Below are 23,096 nucleotides of genomic sequence, written 5' to 3'. Positions count from 1 at the left end.
CTCCCCTGCTTTCTAAGTGAGCAACTTTCATTCACATGGCACCTAGCTGCCTGGTTACATAATTTCCTCCATCAGTCTATAAGTTTCAGGAGGCTCCAACTATGTCAGAGGCATCTTTGTATCACTCTCATATCTAGCAGAGGCTCTGAATATAGCAAGTGGGCAACCAATGTGTAAAATGCTTTGGTTAAATGAATATTCAGGAATAAAACCATCTTCCCATGCAAACATATGCGTTTAAATTCCAAAATAAAAGACACACACACATGCACAAACTTTGACAAGATCCACAGAATTTTCCATAGTCTTTAACAATTTAACAGAAATGAGAGATAACTGAGAAAATTTAAACTCATAGTTTTATAATTTAAGTACAATGTAGTCCACTTAATTAAGAATTCAACTCCATTTAGGCTGTAAATAGATATTTAAAATTATGTATTTGTATTGATTTATAATACAGACATAGGTTTTCAAGGATTCATAGAGCTTCATGTCATAAGCCAGATTTTGTAACTGGCCTCTTTATTTGTTAGGTAAGTAAACCCAAAGGCAATGAAGTCTTGAAAAGTGGGTGAAACCCCAAAAGAAACTCTATGTGACCTACAGAGCGCTTTAATAAAACATTGTCCATGCAAATCCTATATCCAGTGATACTCATTTTGACCTACTGATGTTTCCATGGAGGATACTTCTGCTAGCTGTGATTTCTCTTCATGTAACATCCCAGCTCTCCACTTCTATTCTCATAATTTAGAACCCAGTTCCATCACATGTTGCTGTTAGGTCTCTGGCAAGTCAAACATTTTAAAGACTATAGGCAGGTTAGGAGAGGTTGTACATTGCAGGATGGAAAGTATTATGAAAACCAAACTCTCCTGTTTCGTCTTGTATTTGTGCTTCCTTTTGGTCTTTTCCCTACTTGGGTCCTTGGGAATTGTGTGCATGTGTAACAGTACCTACTACATGGTCTCTTTTTAGCACGGGTTGGATATGAAGAGTCCATACAGGAAAACACTGAAGGAATCCTGAGGCCCTCAGAGAAATAAATTATAGCTGCTCCTTTAGCTCTGCTTTCTGTCCTCTGTTCTTTATTTAAGAAAAATAAGTTATTTCCCCCATTTATCAGCTCTCATCTTCTCAAATTATAAGTAAAATCAGTAAAGGTCATTTAAAGGCAAGTGTAAACCTGGCAAGTTTAAGAGAAGAGGCCATGGTATAGATTAGTGGCCTGGGGGGACAAACTGAACTACAGGAGCTTACAGTGAGGAAAAACTCAGGTTTGCTGTACAATGCTAGCACTGTGTTACACAACTGAGGCCCATCCCATAATTACTAATTGTTTAAAGTCATACAGGCATAGGCAGTCCTTCAAATTCAACTATAAATATAACAAAAAAGAAAAAAATGGGGAGAAATTCAGAAATGTGCAAATATCATTGTTTCTGGGGCAAAACTCTATCGACCAGTAGTTTGGGTAAAGTAAACTTTTTGGGTAAAGAAAAAGTAAGAACAAGAGAATTTTAGGAAGTAATATCCGTGAAGAAACAAAAGTAGGCAAAATGAATTTCAGGTCTTCATTATAGAGTTTATAGGTTTGAAAAAAAAAGAAACCCAGGCTATTGAAGAATTCATACTTCTGGGAAACATTTTCCCATGCACTGTATCTATAACAACTATTAAACAAGTTCTCTTTCTCTCTTTATTAAGAAAGCCTCCAGAACCAAAAATTCCCGGGAGAACTTCTGTGCCACCATTTGCCTTGGGCTTCTTTACTCATGACTGCAACCCATCTCTGGAAACTGGGAATAACAGGTGGTCTAAAATCACTTATGATTAAGGGTACCTGCAGTGTGCCAATGATGTGAACGTTCACACATCTAACCAATACACATTTAACCAAGATGATCCTTTAAACCAGGACAACATGAGAAAGTGACATTACAATACAACAGAAAACCAATTTTTCCCATTGAACTACAGAATACTTTTCCAGAAGTATTTCACCTCTTTCCAGAAATATATAAAGTGAACTGCAAAACAGTAATAGCACAGTGTTCATCAAGCCACAGAACACATCACCTTGTTTTCAAAATATTAACGTAAACTTAGTGTCAAGTGCATCAATGTACTAACCAAAATTACTGTTGCTTTTGAACAGTTGATGCAACAAAAGTGCTGTGGGAAGTCCTATCAGCAAAACTGGTGGCAGCTTCAAAAGAGATCCATTAAAAATTGTTAGTGGTATGAAATAACGACTTATCAAAAATTCACTTCATGTTCACCAGTGTTAGCTCTTTAGAATGGGAGTTTAACTCCAGGGTATATATACTCTTCTGAATATAATCAACAAGCAACAAAGCCAGCGCCCACAGTTAGAGGTTTTCAGACCTGGCAGAAGGAATCTATTGTATGGCATAGATCTCTGTCCATGCTCAAAATATCTAACGATATTTCTCATCTATACCGGACTTCTTTGAAAAGTACTATACTGTTTCATATCCTCCTTTCACTATAACAAAATGTATTAAATAAAACCTTTAGATTAGATTTAAAAGCTGCTGAAAAACCACCTGCTTTTGGCTCTAATTATCAGAGGTCTGTTATCTGGGAGCTTTGGGCTCTCAAATATCAGAAACCCCAATAACTTATCATAAAAATACAAGCTCTTGGTTTTGAAAAATATACAAAATGCACTTCACATGGAAATAGCTCTTGATTGTCAAGGGAAGTAAGATACCAGTCTCATTCATAGATTCGTGTTGTGTTTGCATTTCAGTGGTCTTTGTTTTTGCAGACTCCATTTTTCACAGTTTTGGGCAGCCTCTGACCTTTGGTGTAAGCACGGTACCAAAAATGGAGAAAGAGCAGCAGAAAGATGCACCCATAACTCATAATGATGTACAGAAAGACTGGAAACTGGTACTTGCAATCCTCCATGAAAAAGAACTGGCCTATGTGGATAGTGACAATAATGAACTGGGCCTAAGAGATGAAAGAATGAAAAATATTATTCAGATATGAAGTCACAATGGAGCAATTATCTAATGCATTCTTTGGCTGCTTACATTTAAACACTCTCCAACCACATCTAGCGTACTGCTGGGTAGGGAATTTTATCTTTAAATCTATCTGCCCTCCATGGATGTGAGAGTGGGTAGGACAGTGTCAGAATCCAGACTGGAATTGGGAACCACTATGCAGTCCTGCCAAACTCTATAACTCGAGCGGGGCCCCATGTAAATGCCCTGGAGCTGTGAGGTGCAAGAGGCCTTTTGTACCCAGAGGAAGGACCATCAGAGCAGGTTTTCTTGGCACGTCTCTGACTTGAGTCCTCGACTGAGGAAATGCACAAGGAACCACTATCTTATGGTCTTACTATTTCTAAAATAATTTCAATTCAAATATTCTGTCTTGCTGTTAGACAAAGTATTTCAATTTTGGGGAACTACAAACATTCTAATTACAGCCCCAGCAATTTTGTAGGAGCCAAAGCATCTCTGAGTCCTTATATCTGCCACCTGTCATCCACAGTCATAGATAAAAATATATCCTGCCAATGGCAGGAGAAAATCTGTAAGGAGTGAAACATTACTGATCACTGTTCTAGTGACGCCCAAGGGCTCTTTGTCCCAGAACATTATACACAGTCTAAAGAGGAACACTTCCAGGCTAATGTTCAGATTTTTTGGATAGCTTTCTTCTCCTGATTAAAAGGCAACATGAGTTCTGAGGGAATTTTAGAAAAGTAAACATTTATCCATACAAATAAATAACAATTACCTATAAACTATCCAGTTGTAACCATCGTTAAGATTTTCACACAGTTTCTTTTATTATCATCATCAACTTTCCTTGCCTTATCTGAATGAACTTTTATGACATTCCTGTGCAGTAGCTATCCCTCTCATTTTTCAGACAAGAAGATGAAACCTTAGGAAGCTTAAGTGACACCCTCAACATTCGATGTAGGTGTGTTTGTGTATAACCAACATGTTTGAAATAGTAATAAACAAATGTCTATTCTTTTTTCTATATGAATAGTTTGCCCCATTGTTAAACATTTTTTACAACATTTAAGAGTAATGTTAAGTGCAAAAAGCCCAATATAAAGTTGTATATGCAGTATAATGCAAATCACACAAGTGTACATATATAAGTATAGAAAAGACAAGCTATTTAGATGTTTTAATTTCTCTGCAATGAGCATATATTACTTTACAGTCAGAAAAAAATTCTTAAAAAGAAAACAATTGTGAATAATTTTCTTGATTTCATAATATCCCAAAGTAAGAATTAAAATAATTTATTTCACTATTTCCTTATACTTGGTTATTTAGAGTGTCATCAACTTTGTCAGTATATTTATTATACCATCACTCTACATCTTTAATGCTCTCAAAGTTACATTCCCTCCCTCAAAGTCATTTAGATCTAGAATATGGAATTTCTAACTTCTAATTTAATATTATGCCTACTGTGGTTCAAATAACTTTGAGATTATCTTGTTCATAACTATATTTATTTAATATAAAAGCAGAAATAGTATAAAGATGGCATAAAGATACACATTATGGTTCAACTGAGCTTCTCGGCTACCAAATACACTTCATTTGCAACACAGTTCTTGACGAAAGTTTAAACTACAGGAAAAGGATAAGGACGGGATGCAATATAGGAGCCAGACACACTATATCCCTATTGTTTTGTAACTTTTGTTCTTTATTTAGTTACTATCCTGGTTCATAGGGAAGAGGAATGACTGCAATTTAGTTTTGTATCTGATTTTAAAGAAAATTAATTACTCACAAGCTGTAATGATGTCAAATATTTTTTCCACCACAAATACTTCTGGAAGGCTGGTCCCAATGCAGATAGCCCATAGTATGAATACATAACTACATGTACAGCTGTATTTAGAAAGGCATGGAAAGTTCCCAAACCACCTGGAAAATAAAATTATTATAAAATGGGGGCACTGTTCCTTAAAATGAGACTCATTTTGTCTAAATTGAGATTTTTAGAATAAATATTTCTTTAATTTTAGTAGAAAGAAATGCATCCAAAACATAAATCTTGTTAAACAGCTACTAAATTAGAGGCAACTGGATAATACATTCATTCAGTAAAATACAAGATGCAAAACTTTAAAAATAAATTAGCATGTCTATTGTTATATCTTAACCTTAAGATGGTCTTATAATTTGGATATACTTTAACAAATTAAGTTGTGTTACTTTTTTAACGTGGCATATGCTAAATAATAGTAATCAACTTCATTTTTTTAGTGAGGGTTGGCATATGTACACAAATACATTAATCTTAAGTGTATAATTTGATGATTTTTCTACATAGGTATACACCCCACATAACCATCACCAAAGTCTAGATAGACTATTTCCAACATCACATACGTTCCTATGTCCCCCTTCCAAGAATATACCCCTCCCAAAGTAACCTTTATGCTAAAACTATAGTTCTGCCTTTTATTAAACTTCATATAAATAGAATTATACAACAGATTTTGAGACTACTTTCTTTTTTTTAATGTTTATTTATTTTTGAGAGAGACAGAGACAGAATGCGAGTGAGTTAGGGGCAGAGAGAGAGGGAGACATGGAATCCTAAGCAGACTCCAAGTTCCGAGCTGTCAGCACAGAGCCTGACACGGGGGCTCGAACTCACAAGCCATGAGATCATGACCTGAGCCGAAGTCGGACGTTTAACCGACCGAGCCACCCAGGTGCCCCAAGCCTACTTTCTTTCAATCAACATAATGTTTTTAAGAACTTATCCATGTTGCTATGTATATTAGTAGTTTGCTTTCTTACTTCTGTGCAGTATTATAGTATTACACTGTATGAATTCATCACAATCCATTCTCCTGTGCTACAAAACTTTGGCAGTAAAACCACTGGCTTTCATCAGTAGGCTAAGCTAGGTTTGCCTTAGTTATTTAAAAATAATTGTTTTTCCAAAATAAACATTTATTAATTGTTAAGTCATCTTTGATTACCGCTTCCATTTGATTATTATCAATTGTGCCTTCTTATCTTGGTTTTCTTCTTCTAACCACTATATCTCCTACTGGTCCTATTCAAGTTAGAGTTGAAGCAAAAAATCCTTGGAGAACAGAAGCAAAGATCATTTCAATTGTCTTTAGCTGGACCTGTAGTAGTGGAAGGGGTAACAAGGTGATGAGCTGATAGTAGGGGCAAAAAATGAAAAAAACACTCTTCCCTGGCATCTTTCCTAAGACGGACCATCTAGAAGAAGCTGCATTCTTTATGTATAGCCTGATTCAGCTTAGTGATGCTGATCTGAGATTTAAATTTTTCTCGAAAATATTCCACTTTCTTTATTCCATTACTCTTTTTTTTTTTTTTTGTAGTTTGTTTTCGAGAGAAACAGAGACAGCATGAATGGGGGAGGGGTGGAAAGAAAGAGAGAGAGAGAGAGATAGAGAATCCCAAGCAGGTTCTGCACTGATAGTGCAGAGCCTCACGTGGGGCTTGAACCAACAAACTGTGAGATGATGACCTGAGCCAAAACCAAGAGTCAGACACTTAATCAACTGAGCCATTTATGTGCCCCTATTCTAGTATTCTTTAATTCCAGAAATAAAACAAAACCTCACAAATGTGGAACAATTACATTAGAAAAAGGACCAAATTCATAAGCATGATGTATTCCAGAAATTTTAAAGCAAAACAAAAATTGTTGCATAGTAGAAACTAATCACTTAATAATCACTCATAATCACAGAAATTTTAGATACTTCTGGATACTACCACTGCTAAAGTATTCCTTTAACATTTTTTAATAAAATAAATATTTTTGAGTAATTTAAATACTTCCCCCATGCCTCATTTCTGCTATACTATGCTTCATAAACTTTCCTTTACTAGAGTAAATAAAATTTCAGCCAATTCTTTAATTATCATAAATTTCAAGTCAGAAGAAACTGAATTAATGCAGCTTATCAACAACCTCCCACCTTTTATTATTTACATTTAGGCTAGTCTTTTTTCCCAAAATAAACTTGAATAAATAAATTGTAGTGGTGTGAAAACACTTTTTCTGAGGTGATTTAAAAATATAATAGTTGTCTATTTCTGATAGGTTAGGAGTCAAGCTGCTTAACAGGCATATGCCAAATACTTCTCAATTCCATTTGTGTCTCCTGATTATACAAACACACAGGAAACCTATTTCACCTTTGATTAACAATCTACATCAGAGCCATTCTCATTAAGACACCTCTCCCATTTTTTGTTAGACGACTATTTTCCATTCAGAATCTTTCATCATTTAAATGTCCTAAAATGAGGATCCCATGGACAGGAATTTAACAAAGCACTAACGTAATTAACAGTGTTTAGTAAGGGTTACTCATCAAAATCAGCCATCAAAATTAACTTATTTTCTTGGAAGGCTTTCCTAATAAAGTATTTTCTAAGCTTGCTTTCTTCTTTACAACAATAGTTTTGAAAAGCTAACATCTCAGAATGAATTACAATTAGTGCCATCACATTTTATTCCTTTGGATTAGAAAAATAAGGGAATCACCTGGGTAATTATCACAGCTCTACATATCTCTGGAAGGGAATATGTGCATAATGAATATAAAAACCTGCCAGAGAAACGTTTTATCATATTCCAAAGAAAAGTTGGATTGCTGTTATGCCAGAGAAGTGTACAACAGGCAAACAGGAAATTAAATACTAGATAGAGATCAGCTGTGCTCAAGTTTTTGAAAGAACAGTTTAAACTGAACAGTTTCATTCTAGGAATGAAAGTCAATGCCAAACCACATTTCTGGAAGTATCTCAGCTCTTATCACTGTACTTGTCACTAAGTAGATATAGGTGTACAAGTGTTTACTAAATTCCACATGCACGACTGAATGGAAATGCCAACTTAGGGAACGTATAAGAGAGAAGAAAGTATTTGCATTTTGTAAAGCAGAAGGGGGATTAAGGTGTGGACAACGAACCCACTACAAAGTGTTCAATGTCCATAAAGAGGATAACATTGAAAAACAGGAATTTCTTTTTTAAAATTTCATTATCAAAAGCAATACTTGTTTAGAAATGGAAGCCTATCAATGGACTCAAAGATACACTTTTTAAAAAAAATCTGTGATTTGTTATTTATTTTTTTTTAACATTGATTCATTTTTTTGAGAGACAGAGAGAAAGCACAAGCAGGGGAGGGGCAGAGAGAGGGGGAGACACAGAATCCGAAGCAGGCTCTAGGCTCTGAGCTGTCAGCACAGAGCCCGATGCAGGGCTTGAACTCGTGAAATGTGAGATCATGACTTGAGCCGAAGTCGGACGCTTAACAGACTTAGCCACCCAGGCTCCCCTTCAAAGATACACTTTAGAAAAGGGCTCACCCAAAAAACTGCTAGAACTAATATACGAATTCAGCAAAGTAGCAGGATATAAGACCAATGTACAGAAATCTATGACATTTCTATACACAAATAATGTAGCAGAAGGAGGAATCAAGGAATCGATCTCAATTACAATAGCACCAAAACCATAAAATAACTAGAAATAAACTTAACTAAAGAGGTAAAAGATCTATACGTTGAAAACTACAGAAAGCTTATGAAAGAAATTGTAGAAGACACAAAGAACTGAAAAACATTCCACACTCATGGATTGGAAGAACAAATATTGTTAAAATGTCGACACTACTCAAAGCAATCTACATAGTCAATGCCATCCCTATCAAAAAAAACCCAACATTCTTCACAGAGCTAGAACAAACAATTCCAAAATTTGGATGGAACAAGAAAAGGTCCCAAATAGCCAAAGTAATACTAAAAAAAAGAAAACTAAAGCTGGAGGCATCGTAATTCTGGACTTCAAGCTATATTACAAAGCTGTAATCATCAAGATGGTAGGTAATGGCACAAAAACAGAAACACAGATCAAAGGAACAGAACAGAGAAGCCAGAAATGGACCTACAAATGTATGGCTGACTAATCTTTGACAATGCAGTTAAGAATATCCAATGGAAAAAAGACAGTCTCTTCAGCAAATGGTAGTGGGAAAACTGGACGGCGACATGCAGAAGAATGAATCTGAAACACTTTTCTTACACCATACACAAAAATAAACTCAAAATGGATAAAAGACCTAAATGTAAGACACAAAACCATCAAAATCCCAGAGGAGAAAACAACCTCTTTGACCTTGGCTGCAGCAACTTCTTACTAGACATGTCTCCAGAGGCAAGGGAAACAAAAGCAAAAATGAACTATTGGGACCTCATCAAGATAAAAAGCTTCTGTACAGCTAAGGAAACAATCAACAAAAGTAAAAGGCAACAGACAGAATGGGAGAAGATATTTGCAAATGACATATCAGATAAAGGGTTAGTATCCAAAATCTATAAAGAATTTATCAAACTCAAATAATCCAGTGAAGAAATGTGCAAAAGACACGAACACACACTTTTTGAAAGAAGATATCCAGATGGCTAACAGACATGTGCAAAGATGTTCCACATCACTCATCATCAGGGAAATACAAATCAAAACCACAATGAGATACCACCTGACACCTGTCAGCATGGCTAAAATTAACAACTCAGGAAACAACAGATGTTGGCAAGGATGTGGAGAAAGGGGAACACTTACACTGCTGGTGGGAATGCAAACTGGTGCAGCCACTCTGAAAAACAGTATGGAGGTTGCTCAAAAAATTAAATCTAAAACTACCCTATAACCCAGCAATTGTACTACTAGAGGTATTTATCCAAAGGATAAAAAAATGCTAATTCGAAGGGGCACATGCACCCCAATGTTTATAGCAGCACTATCAACAACAGCCCAATTATGGAAAGAGCCCAAATATCCACCAACTAATGAATGGGTAAAGATGTGGTGTGTGTGTGTGTGTGTGTGTGTATATATATATATATATATATATATATATATATATATATATATACATATAAACACACCAAACACCAAAATATTATTTGGCAATCAAAAAGAATGAAATCTTGCCACTTTTAACAACATAGATGGAACTAGAATGTATTATCCTAAAGCGAAATAAGTTAGTCAGAGAGAGATAAATATCATATGATTTCACTCATATGTGGAATTTAAGAAACAAAACAGATGAACATAAGAGAAGGGAAGGAAAAATAAGATAAAAAGAGAGAGGGAGGCAAACCATAAGAGACTCTTAAATACAGAGAACAAACTGAGGATTGCTGGACGGGTGCTGAGTGGGGAGATAGGATAAATGGGTGATGGACATTAAGGAGGACACTTGTTGGGATGAGCCTGGGTGTTCTATGTAGGTGATGAATCGCTCAGTTCTACTCCTGAAATCAGTATTACACTATATGTTAACTAACTTGGATTTAAATAAATTTTTTTAAAAATTCAAAAAAAATCACTCTAGATAATCTAGGAAAAAAACTGCTCAACTCTGTTCTTCAAATAAAGTCCATTTTCTCCATTATAGAACCAATAGATATTCAATTTAGAAAAAACAGAGAAGGATAAAGGTGGAGAGGGAAACCACTTTTTGTGCACTATTTCTAAATCACTGTATTTTGAGGTACTTCCTCCCAATCTTTTTTAAATTTATATTTATTTTTCAGTGTTGTGATGTAACATTCTAGTCTCAGAGAAGAAATCTGCATAAATAAATTATAAGGGTGTGAAAGAACTTTTGCTAGCATACTTTAAAATAAAATAAATACCTATTTCTGATAATTTTGGAGTCAAACTGCTGAAAAGAGAAGATGAGCTAAATGTCCCTTGATATCATTTGAATTTCGCAATTATATATACACAAGAATTCATAACCATTTTATTAATGGATGGTATTTTTTAATTTTTGGCCAACACAAATGAAATGTCAATGAAAATCCTATTCAAAGAACTGATATGCATGTGAGAGAAAACAAAAACATATGAAGTTAAGTATAATAATGGAGACTAAGTAATATAGCTATCCTTGATTTATGAAATGGACACAGAAGAGACTATCTTATTATAATGAGTTACATTTTTACATACATTATAAGGAAAAACAGTGACTTTCACTTTTTAAAAATCTGTGACACATAAATGCCAGTTTGGGGCAAGGAAATACTTCACATATTGGAAAATCTGATGCCCAAAGGCCATAGCTTCTGGCTTCTCTAGGTTCTGGTATCTCTTTCATGCCACTAGCTTATTCATACCCTCTCCTGTTACAAGATATGCAGATTTTTCCCTATGCCTACAGACTCTAAAACTCAAAGAGTTCCTCAATTGTGGTTTCTCTTTTTAGTCATACAAAGTCAGAATGCATAATAGAGGTGAGCTATTTGCAGAAATTTTAAAGTATTATCTAACTCGAAGACTTCTTAAATTTAATAAACTCACGTAAATAAATCTCCCAACCAATTTTTGCTAATACGTGTATATCCTTGGGGGTATCATTTATTTAATACTTTATGAGAGGGTGAAATTACTTAATCTGTTTTTTCTGATTCTAGATGTTCAGAAGCATAAAATGAAAACCAAACGAACAAGAATCTGTTTGCCAAGCTTTTGTTTTAAAGTACTTTTAACTTCAAAAAAATATTAAAATAATATCCTTTAATATGGTGGGATGTTTAACAAAGTTTAGACAACCACAATTTGACACATCTTTACAGAATTGGTAGGGGATGAAATATGAATGCAAAAAAGACTAGAACTTGAGATCAACATTCTAACTTCCTGGAAACAATTAGGAGTATTTATCTACATATCTATGAAATTAAAGCTTGTACCATTTTTTTGTTTTGTTTTTATTTAGTTAATGACATTTAAAAGAACTATCTGGGGAAAGAGTAAAACCCAAACAAAACAACTAAAGGATATGAGTAGAAGACTATACCTAAAAGTCATGTGTATCTAAAGAGGGGAGGGTGGAGGAGGGATCTAGGTTAAAAGTTTATGTTTCAGGTAATAATGAAAGTCAGAAGTTTGACCAAATTAATTCTTTGATGTTTTGAGTTTCTTCTAAATCACATTTCAGGACAGAATTTGTGTTTACAATATACAAAAATGTAATCGCTCATTACACATGATCCCGAATCTCCCTTGGCTACCTGCAGCAAATTTGACTCCAAACCACCAGGTCCATGGCATGATGGTATGATGGAAGACATGCAGGAAAGTCACTTGGCTATTTTTCTTACGCAGAACAAAAAAGATCTGAAATAATTTTAAAAAAATCAAGTTCATATAAAATCATGCAATGATATATCTACTGTTACAAAAATATTGGCAAAGTACAAACTATTTCCCATCATCACTTGCACTGAAAGGGCTGCCTGAGAGAATGCTCACAGAAGCAGCTGATTCTCCAAGGGGTAGCTCAAAAGCTCATTAGTATGAAGGAACTTTGGTATGATGCCTAGTCATGGGAGAATCAATAAAAAGGTGTTAAAGAAATTGAACGCAGATTTTAAAATCAAAAATGGAAAGTGAAGAACATGGCCAAAGAATATTGAAAGAATTATTATTGGCAGGAAAACATCCACGTGGATTTTGAAGTACATGGGAAAGCAGAGAGTCTCAATTCTTTTTTTTTTTTTTTTAATTTTTTTTTTTCAACGTTTATTTATTTTTGGGACAGAGAGAGACAGAGCATGAACGGGGGAGGGGCAGAGAGAGAGGGGGACACAGAACCGGAAACAGGCTCCAGGCTCTGAGCCATCAGCCCAGAGCCTGACGCGGGGCTCGAACTCATGGACCGCGAGATCGTGACCTGGCTGAAGTCGGACGCTCAACCGACTACGCCACCCAGGCGCCCCGAGTCTCAATTCTTAAGACACATCCTACTAATTTAGATAAGGGATTAAGCAAACTGAAAGAGGACTTGCAACAAATCAAAAGTTAGCATATTATTCGTAGATAAAGATGAAAAGGGGAAAACTTGAGGGTTTTTATAGAAACAGGATGGAGAAAAAAAAAAGTAGCCTAGGAAAAATGAGAAGAGCAGCAAAGGCACCATCCAGATTGAATGCACCCGCGGTTTGCAGAAACTCTACAAAGAGGAGAAAAGGCAGGCAAAAGCAGGGGGAGATTTAAATTCGAGAGCAGAATTAAATGTTCAAAAAATACTGAAAATTCAGAATACCAATATTGAGTCAGACTTCTAAATACAGACTAAACAGAGCAGCACAAAAAAAGTATCCATAGTAGTATTTGAAAAATGTGGTTCAGGGAAGAACACAGAGGCACCAACAGTTTTTTTGTGGAACATGGATCTGAGAACATGCAAAGCAGAAAAAATGAGGCCGAGAAGCATTTGCTTATTATGCACATGGAAGAAGGCAGCATGGTGCAACGGAAAAGCCCCAAACCAGCTATCTGGGACCCTGACCCCAGACAGTAGCAGCATTCCTCTGGGTAAATTACTTACCTTCCTGGCTTCAATTTACTTTCAGATTGAGGGCTCTGAACCAGATTAGTGGTTCTCAACCCTGGCTGTATATGCCAATGTCCAAGAAGCTTTTCAAAAACACCATGCCTGGTTTCTAACTATAGACCATCCGGCACCAAATCTCTGGAGGTGGGACCCAGGTTTTTGTTGTTGTTGTTGTTGTTGTTGTTGTTGTTTTCTAATGCAGTTAATCCTTTTGCCTCAGCCTCATGAAGGCTGAGAACCACTGAACTACAGTAGAGGTCTCAAAGTGTGGACCCTAGGCCAACAGCAATAACATCACCTGAGTACTTAAAAGAAATGCAATTCTTGAGGCCAACATAGGACCTAGCAAATCAGAAACTCTAGGGGTGGGGTGCAGGCATCTGTGTTTTTAACAAGCCCTCTAGGCAATTCTAATGCATGCCCAAGTTTGAGAACTACTGTATGCTATGCTCACTAAAGTCCTTTCCAATTCCAACATTATGTGATTGTTCAGGTGAGAAGGTGAAGCATGTTGAGATTTGCTACAAGAAACATATTTGTATGTACTCTGAAGATAGAACACACTTGTCTGTCTTAGACAGACAGAACTGGTTCCAGATAACTAAGACCCACATATCCCAAAGATATGATAAATATCCAGCTTTCCTAAGCTACTCTGAAAACAGAAGTACACAGCATTCTCCTCTCATCATGTACCCTACTCCATGGCACTTGCTTCTCCCAGAGCCCAGTCATCCAAATTCAGAGCTGATCTTCAAAGGATCTTATGTGGGAAGAGGGATCACCTAGTAAGCATGAACTTCAGAACGGTAGCTGGAGATAGTTTTGATATTACCAAAATTACTGATACCCCAGGGATGATATCCTAATTTATGTTTAAGATATGAAGCATTTATCCTCTTAAAGGAATATGGATGACAGAGTGCTTTGCTTTACACTGGCAGAACCCAAGGTAAAATGTTTTCTGCTCTTTGATTCCTGAGCTTGCTTCCCAAAACACCTGTCATCCATCTCCATAAAGATACACAGTTTTGCAATGTATATGACAGTTACGTGCTTATCCTAATCAGGCAGTAGATACATAAAAAAACCTTTTGGAGTTTGCAAAAGACCAGAAAAAAAAAAAGCTTATCCTATCTATTCTCTAAAATTACTGATAATAAAAGGTAAGAAATAATAGGAGTTCTGCCTGAAGTACAGAGATAACCAAAGTTATCAGACAACAACTGAACTCTAGCAGTTTATTGCTTCCATTGAGACATCAAACATTTACCAAATGTGGTGACCACATACTCACAGTATCTAATAGCTCAATAAATTTGGAGAAGTAATAAAGCCAACAGGTGCGTACCATCTGCAGAAACACACAAAGATACAAATTTATCTTATTTTTATACAGAGGAAAATTTTATTTTTTTAATTTGGCAAAATACACATAACCAAATTTACCATCTTAACCATTTTTAAGTGTTCAGCTTGGTGGCAGTTAGCACATTCACTTTGTTGCTCAACCAATACCACCATCCATCCAGAGAATTCTTTTCATCTTGCAAAACTGAGACTCTGTACCTGTTAATAAGATCTCCCCTCCCACCCATGGGTCCAGAAAACTACCATTTTACTTTCTGTCTCTGAATTGGACTACTCTAGGCACCACATGTAATAGAATCATACGGTATTTATCCTTTTGTGCCTTGATTATTTCACTTAGCATAATGCCCTCAAGGCTCATCCATGTTATAGCATGTGTCAGAATTTCCATCTTTGCTAAGGCTGAATAATATCCCATTGTATGTATATGCCAGGTTTTCTTTGTCCATTCATCTGTCCGTGGACATGTTAATAATGCTGCTATGAACAGGGGAGTACAGATACCTGAGTCCCTGTGTTCAATTCTTTTAGGTATACACCCAGAAATGGAATTGCCAGATCATATGGGAATTATATTTTTACTTTTTTTGAGGAACCAGATATGAATTTGTTTTTAAGTCCAGGAAGTTAAAAAATAAAAGTACCAATTTTCATTAAACAGAAAACTACACACCTGATTTCATTTGATTCTTTCTGATACCTTTTAGTTTTCTCTCAATACATATAATCTGATAGATGAGTCATTTACTTCTTCTGAGTTCACATTAAGTGTTAAAAAATAGAATCTCAGAAGTTTTAACATTTAATTTGAGTTACAAGATATTCCAAAGAGAAACTTACCCTCAGTGCTAAAGGTGACTGTGAGTAGTCAACAATTTCACATCGAAATGAATAACCTGTACCCCAGCCAGACATCACAAACTGTAAGAGAGCACATGCATATTAAAGAAGGAAGCATTTGCTCAACAGCTATAATAAAGGTAGTTTTGATTGTGCCTCCTCACCACATTCTCAGCTGAGCCAGCATTCAGGTCAGTGGGAAAGCCAGGCTAGAACAGTTAGAACTAGCAACTCAATTGATAGTCAAAGCAACAAGAATTTTCAAAATTGTACAGTCATCTATTATTTCTATCAACTGTGTTCATATTCAAGTGTTCATTTCTTAGGATGATTATTCTGATATGGTGGAGAATAAAACATTGGGAGTGTTTTGCCTCAACAGCAAATACTGGTAGGTATATGTCAGTATATGTACGTGTGTGTACATCTATATATGCCCATTAGTATATTTGTGTACTCTGAAGGGAATAAGTGGGTCTGAAAACAGTCCTTTCTGGTGACTTCCAGTCTTCTCAATTAGTCAATAAAATACATAGGCAAACCAAGATTCCTCACGGTACTCATAAGAGGGTTGCCATAACTGCATTTTCCTGTCCTTCACTAGTGGGTATAATGTGAAGGGGTACTCTGTGGGTCTTAAAATCAAGATTGATGAAACACAAGACTCAGAGATCAGTTCATCTTTGGATTCACATAACAAGTAAGAGAGGAAAATGTTATCAGTAAGAGTGCAATTTGGCATGCCTTAATTCCAGCACACCCACTAAGGAATCATAGACTAGTGGTGGGAAGAAAAAGCCTATTGTTGTTATCTGAACCTCAATTCAAAGATTTATATGGACATTCTTTTAGTATGATGGTGGGAAGTTCTTTTAAAACACTATCTGATTCAAATAAAAACTTTAATAAAATTTTAAAAAATGAAACAGTATCTGAAAATGAAAAGCTAAGGGCTCTAATTTTATTTTATCTTCTAGTATGTTTTTTTTAATATATGAAATTTATTGTCAAATTGGTTTCCATACAACACCCAGTACTCATCCAAGGGCTCTAATTTTAAATTAATGCACATATAAATGGTTGGCTTAACTTAGTATCCTCACAATACGATCAGCTCATCTCTGACATCCTATTCTCTCAAGTGCCAGCATCTTCTTCTTCAGTATAATAAATGCCTTCTTTTTCAGTATAATGGTTACATCATTTTCTGCCATTAATGCACATTTTAAATTTCTACTTTTAGTTACTATTAAAGCTAAAATGAAAACTTTATCATAAATTAATTTTTAAAGGCGAAAGTTTATGAGGCATTAGCAGAATGATATTTTAATGGTAAAAAACAAAAAGAACAAAGGAGCTAAACAACTGTTTAGATTGTGGTGTTCAAAATCAGACCATCCTTTTCTGATATCAACTCCGAGCTTAATTCATAAGATATTTAATCTCACTCTTAACTTGGCCAATTATGAAATCTTAAAAAAAGATTATCTTTTTTTTTTTTAATTTTTTTTTCAACATTTATTTATTTTTTGGGACAGAGAGAGACAGAGCATGAACGGGGGAGGGGCAGAGAGAGAGGGAGACACAGAATCGGAAACAGGCTCCAGGCTCTGAGCCATCAGCCCAGAGCCCGACGCGGGGCTCGAACTCACAGACCGCGAGATCGTGACCTGGCTGAAGTCGGACGCTTAACCGACTGCGCCACCCAGGCGCCCCCAAAAAAAGATTATCTTAAGATTCACAAAAGTATAAGACATATTTTAAGAGTGAGAAAAGTAACTTACAAAAACAAGTCAATAAGTTTTTCCTCAAGGGAACAATGGAATGTGGTGGAAAAACAGCTAATTTTGTTGTACAAAATCCTGATCTGTCAGTGAGTGTCATATTCTCTTCCATTCAGACTGTCTTCTAACTGATGCAAGTAAAACTGAAAGTCCACTTACTTAATGGGGATGCTGGCTCTCCACCATATCCTACCCCAAATAAACACTGAGCTGGGCAAGAGAAACCCTGTGACATGGGCTCCTGGGTGGTCTTCACCAGTGTCTCTCTATTAATGTCTGACTGGTTCCAAGTAATTAGCACATTCAAAACCATCACTACACGATAAGACACGTGGGATCCGTTAGTCTGGTGTACTTCCCTTTCACCTTGTTCATATTTTCCCTAACATCCCTAGTGGAGGTGTTTCCTCTGTAGACCTAATGCAATTGTGCTACACCCAGTAAACCATGTGTTCGGTGTTCTGGAGATGACATCCTGACCAGCTGTCAAAAGTCTTTGTTTAAAGACAGAGTGAAGCCTAACGCCTTCCTGATATTAAGATTAAGAACATTTTAACAGTCTACAAAACTTCTGACATATATGTCTATATTTCAGGCAATTAAGAAGAACGAGTGATAATGTTCATTTGGCAGGTAATAAACCCCAAAATTGGCACATAAGTAACTCTAGTATGAGTGATTAATGGGAGATAGAAACTGCCAAATTCAGATATTTTCAAAACTTCTTTTACATTGCAATTGCTAAAACAGGGAACCAAACTTACTGGCTATAATTTAATTACTTCCTGAGAAATGTATTTGGGGATATCACATTGAATGGCACAGACACAGAGCATAAAGGGACCTGAGAAACAATCTGGTTTAATCCTGACTCGATAAAACAGGAGAACTAAGGCCCGGAGAGGTTAAGTAACTTGCTCAAAATGAGGCAGCTGGTTAGTAGCATAACTGGTACTAACTGGTCCCTGGTCTCCTGGCTACTAGGTCACTCTCTTATAGGCTCTACAGGTTATTTCCTATCTCTCATAACCTGGTTAGACCACCTCTATTACTCTTTCCCTTTCAGTTATTCATGATCCGGAAGGGACAGTAAGGTAGCTTGTAGTTAGGGGCGCCTGGGTGGCGCAGTCGGTTAAGCGTCCGACTTCAGCCAGGTCACGATCTCGAGGTCCGTGAGTTCGAGCCCCTCGTCGGGCTCTGGGCTGATGGCTCAGAGCCTGGAGCCTGTTTCCGATTCTGTGTCTCCCTCTCTCTCTGCCCCTCCCCCGTTCATGCTCTGTCTCTGTCCCAAAAATAAATAAACATTGAAAACAAAAATTAAAAAAAAAAAAAAAAGGTAGCTTGTAGTTAATTTTGGTAATAAAGTAGAAGAAATAGAAGGTAGCAAGGTAAGTCCAGACTGCAGGGAGGCCGGTAATGAGGCTCCAGCAGATTTAAGGTGACTCAGTCAGGTGGATTCACAGCAGGAATCAGGTAGGAGGGATGCATGTGCAGAGGTCATGGTGTCAAGAGGGGCCAGAGGGGTCATGGTGGGCCCTAGAGAGTTCCAGTTCTGTGGAAGCATAGGCTATGCTGCAAAGAAGTAACTAAGGAGTAGAGGATGAGGGAGACCGCCAGTATTAGAAAAGAAGCAAGGAAATCACAGAAAAGCAGGTAAGTGAGGCTGGGTGAAGGTTGTTAATAGCAGAGTGGGTGAGAGAGAAACCATGAGTCTACTCTTGGGTCCTGGAAGATCCTCATCTCTCTTATTAACAAAGTAACAATTAAGGGACAGCCTCCCTCAGGTACTGCTTTGTAGGAGTCTAAATTCCCTGTCCCTACAAGGCCCATCTAAATCAAACCTAAACAGTCTACCATCTTACAGCTCATCAGAGCTTCCTACCATGGTGATGGTAACTCATTACAGAGTCAGGATGAGCTCCTGATGTCAGACAGACCTGGATTCAAATATTGGTCCTCCACTAATACTACAGTAGCTATGCTACTTTGAGTAAGTTACTTAATTTCTCCATGTATGAGTTTCCTGAAAACTAACACGTATGGATTCATTCAATCATCTATTAAGACTAAGTATGTGCAAGTCCCCAAACTTAATGTTAATTTTTCTCACTACTTGTGAGGTAGAGTATATTGAGATCCTCTATACCCAGTCTATACATAACAATTTTTTTTGGCAAATACCTGCTCTAGTGAGCTAAATTTCTAAAATTCCTTAAATCTCAAAGAGTCATCACTATAATTATAACAAGACATATAATGACAGAAAAACAGGAAGACTCAGGCAAAATTCTCCCATTAGGAATACTGAAGACACTTGCCTCATAACACATATACATAGAAAACAGCACTATGGAAAAATTGTACGTTATCATCGCTTTCTTGAGTTCAAAGGGTTTTCGATTCTCCATGAGCTTTGGTCCTAGAGAAGTGACAAAATAGACATAGAATCCCAGGATGATGGTTTGTGGCAGAGGTGAGGACATGAGGAGCCAGTCTTCAACTCTTGGATCTAAAAACAAAATGTAAGTGCACATTCATTGAGCCAAGAAGTAACTGACAGCAACCAGCATTTCTTAAACAAGCACCTAGATCCTAATGTTGACAGGAGACTATTTGGTCAATGATCACTACTGTCTTTGGAGGCCTAAGAGTAAGGGCTAGGAGTAGGGCTCCTACTGAAGAGTGAAAAGAGTAGGGCTGTTACCACCACAGGCCTCAAAGGGCAAAGGGAGGCAGGTAGTGGTTACCAGAACCCAGGAGTCAAATGGACAAGCCCTCCAGGAGAGGAGCTGTGACCTTCAGTGGAGGGAATGGGCCAGCATAAGGCAACTATGGAAGTGACTGGGGAATTAACATCTCAATACCACTCTCCTCTCTCTCTCTTTCTAGTTTCCTGGGGTTCTCCATTGGTTGAAACCAACCAGAACCAGATGGTAGGAGAATAAGCCTGTGGATATAGTCTACTGTGTTCCTCACGGTCCAGCACAGGATACAGAGTAGATCTGGGGAACAGAGGACATGCAGCAAAGTTCCACCATCCATCTATAACCACTAGCAACATTTTAGAGTTTCTCCACCCAGATATTCTTTTATATATAAAAATATGTTTGTGTTGGCTGTTTCTTGACTTTCTTCTTTCCTCCAAGAAAACTGGGACATTTCCATATATTCCGTATCACAAAATCAGAGAACTGAAAGGGACCTTAGCGTTATCTACTTAAAGTGTGGGTCTAGGTGTCCAAAATAGGCTAACTAACCTGACATTTGGGGGGGGGGAACTATATTGGCCTCATAACCATGTAAAGAGAAATTCACCTGGTCACTGCTCATTCTAGACCAGGAGAATTAGATCAGTTAAAAATTGCAACTTGAGGGGCACCTGGGTGTCTCAGTTAGGCATCAGACTCCTGACTTTGGCTCAGGTCATAATCTCACAGTTTCTAAGATCGAGCCCCACACTGGGCTCTATGCTGACAGCATGGAGCCTGCCTGGGATTCTCTCTCTCCCTCTCTCTTTGCCCTTCTTCCACTCATGTGCTCTCTCTCTCAAAATAAATAAACATTTTTTTAAAACACTGCAACTGAAGATAAAATGTGCTTTGGAGATGAAAAGTTCAGCACAGGGAATATAGTTAATAATGCTGTCATGGTGACAGATGGTAACCACTCTTATCATGGTGACTGTAGAGTAATGTAAAGAACTGCTGAATTAATATCCTGTATATCTAAAACTAATATAACAGTGTATGTCAATTATACTTCAATAATGAAATTTTTTAAAAGCATTTGAGAAAAAAAATATATATGCCAAATCAACAGTGGACTTGCAAAAATAACAGGTATTCCTGAACAGGAGAAAAACAGAAAAATATTCAAATAGATCATAAAATATTTTTCTGAAAAAATGAAAATCAAAACTAATCTTTATGTCAAAATACTTACCATGTATCAGGAATTAAATACTAATGAATAAACAAATACAGATGTATGTACAGTTCTTGTATTGCAAGAATAAACAAAATTTCTATAAGTATGATGAAAGAAGCAACAAATCTTAAAATGAAAAAATGTCAGACTTGTCCCACAAGTTTCTTAACACCAATTTACCACAAAAAAAGGATCAATATATATATAGACTGATAGAAAAATTGATATAATCTAAGCATTCTTAATATATTTAAAATGTTCAAGTAGAAAAGGAAAAAAACATTAAAGTCAATCTTGTTATTATTATTTCTAATATGAGCTATTATTACAGGATAAATAATTTGAATAATTATTTTAATGCCTCAAGTATAAAAAGTAACCAAACTAGCAGTTAAAAATACCTTAAAAGGGGCACCTGGATGGCTCAGTCCGTTGACCGTCTGACTTCAGCTCAGGTCATGATCTAACATGGCTTGTGAGTTCGAGCCCCACATCGGGCTCTGTGCTGACAGCTCAGAGCCTGGAGCCTGCTTCAGAATCTGTGTGTGTGTGTGTCTTTCTGCCCCTCCCCTGCTGATACTCTGTCTCTCTTTCCCAAAAATAAATAAACATTTAAAAAGGATACTCTTATGAGATAATTGGGAAAATATAAATACTGGTTGAATTCTTGATGATGATGATGTTTTATTTCAATGTAATTATAATATTATGGCTATATTTTGATGTCTGAAAATATTTTTATTTTTTTAATATTTTCTAAAGTTTATTTATTTATTTTGTGAGAGAGAGAGGGAGGGATGGGGCAGAAATACAGAGGGAAAGAGAGAATCCCAAGCAGGCACCACACTGTCCACACACAGCCAGATGTAGGGCTGGATCTCACCAACCAGGAGATCACGACTTAAGATGAAATCAAGAGTTGGACACTTAACCAACTGAGCCACACAGGCACCACTGAAAATATTTTTCTATTTATTAAAAAAAAATTTTTTTTAATGTTAATTTATTTTTGAGGTGGGGAAGGGCAGAGAGAGAGAAGGGGAGACACAGAATCCGAAGCAGGCTCCAGGCTCTGAGCTTTCAGCACAGAGCCTGACATGGGGCTTGGACTCATGAACTGTGAGATCATGACCTGAGCCAAAACCAATAGTCAGGCACTTAACCAACTGAGCCACGCAGGCACCCCTAGAACATTTCTATGGAGACCTCCAAAGGCACCTGGATATTTGGATCTGGAATTAGGAGAGAGATCTGGGCCATCATCACATAAAAGATGAACCATAGAGCCATGCAAGTGGCTGAGGAAAGAGCATAGAGTAAGAAGCCTGAGTGATTCAAGTCAGAATCTTGAGGACTCAATCTTCACAGGAGGAATGGTACATGAGAAAACTATAAAAAAGAATGAGGAGTGGCCAGAGAGGCAGAAGGAGAACCAGAGAAGTAGGCTATCTGGAGGCCAAGGGAAGAGTTAATCTTTGGAAGGAGTCAAAGGATAAAATGGGGGCGCCTGGGTGGCGCAGTCGGTTAAGCGTCCGACTTCAGCCAGGTCACGATCTCACGGTCCGTGAGTTCGAGCCGAGCCCCGCGTCAGGCTCTGGGCTGATGGCTCGGAGCCTGGAGCCTGTTTCCGATTCTGTGTCTCCCTCTCTCTCTGCCCCTCCCCCGTTCATGCTCTGTCTCTCTCTGTCCCAAAAAAAATAAATAAACGTTGAAAAAAAAATAAAAAAAATA

At 37.0% G+C, this 23,096-nt stretch overlaps 1 protein-coding gene across 3 annotated transcripts in view; it reads right to left on the bottom strand.

The window, feature by feature from the left end:
• Positions 1-273: 273 nt before the first annotated feature.
• ELOVL7 (ELOVL fatty acid elongase 7) overlaps positions 274-23,096 on the bottom strand; it is a 75,919-nt gene continuing 53,096 nt past the window's right edge. For 2 of the 3 annotated variants that reach the window (XM_040452478.1, XM_040452492.1), the window contains 6 exons: positions 19,757-19,947; positions 15,655-15,735; positions 14,741-14,797; positions 12,119-12,224; positions 4,810-4,946; positions 274-2,985 (listed from right to left, as the gene is read on the bottom strand). In XM_040452478.1, the coding sequence (XP_040308412.1) occupies positions 2,776-2,985; positions 4,810-4,946; positions 12,119-12,224; positions 14,741-14,797; positions 15,655-15,735; positions 19,757-19,947 (782 nt within the window). In that variant the 3' untranslated portion in view covers positions 274-2,775. The remainder of the gene's footprint in view (positions 2,986-4,809; positions 4,947-12,118; positions 12,225-14,740; positions 14,798-15,654; positions 15,736-19,756; positions 19,948-23,096) is intronic. The other variant, XM_040452485.1, reaches the window with a different exon arrangement.

The sequence above is a fragment of the Herpailurus yagouaroundi genome, unplaced genomic scaffold (assembly GCF_014898765.1).
Source record: "Herpailurus yagouaroundi ecotype Mexico unplaced genomic scaffold, PumYag 29, whole genome shotgun sequence".
In the NCBI taxonomy this organism is placed as follows: Eukaryota; Metazoa; Chordata; class Mammalia; order Carnivora; family Felidae; genus Herpailurus; species Herpailurus yagouaroundi.
This window is presented reverse-complemented; position numbering and strand designations above follow the sequence as displayed.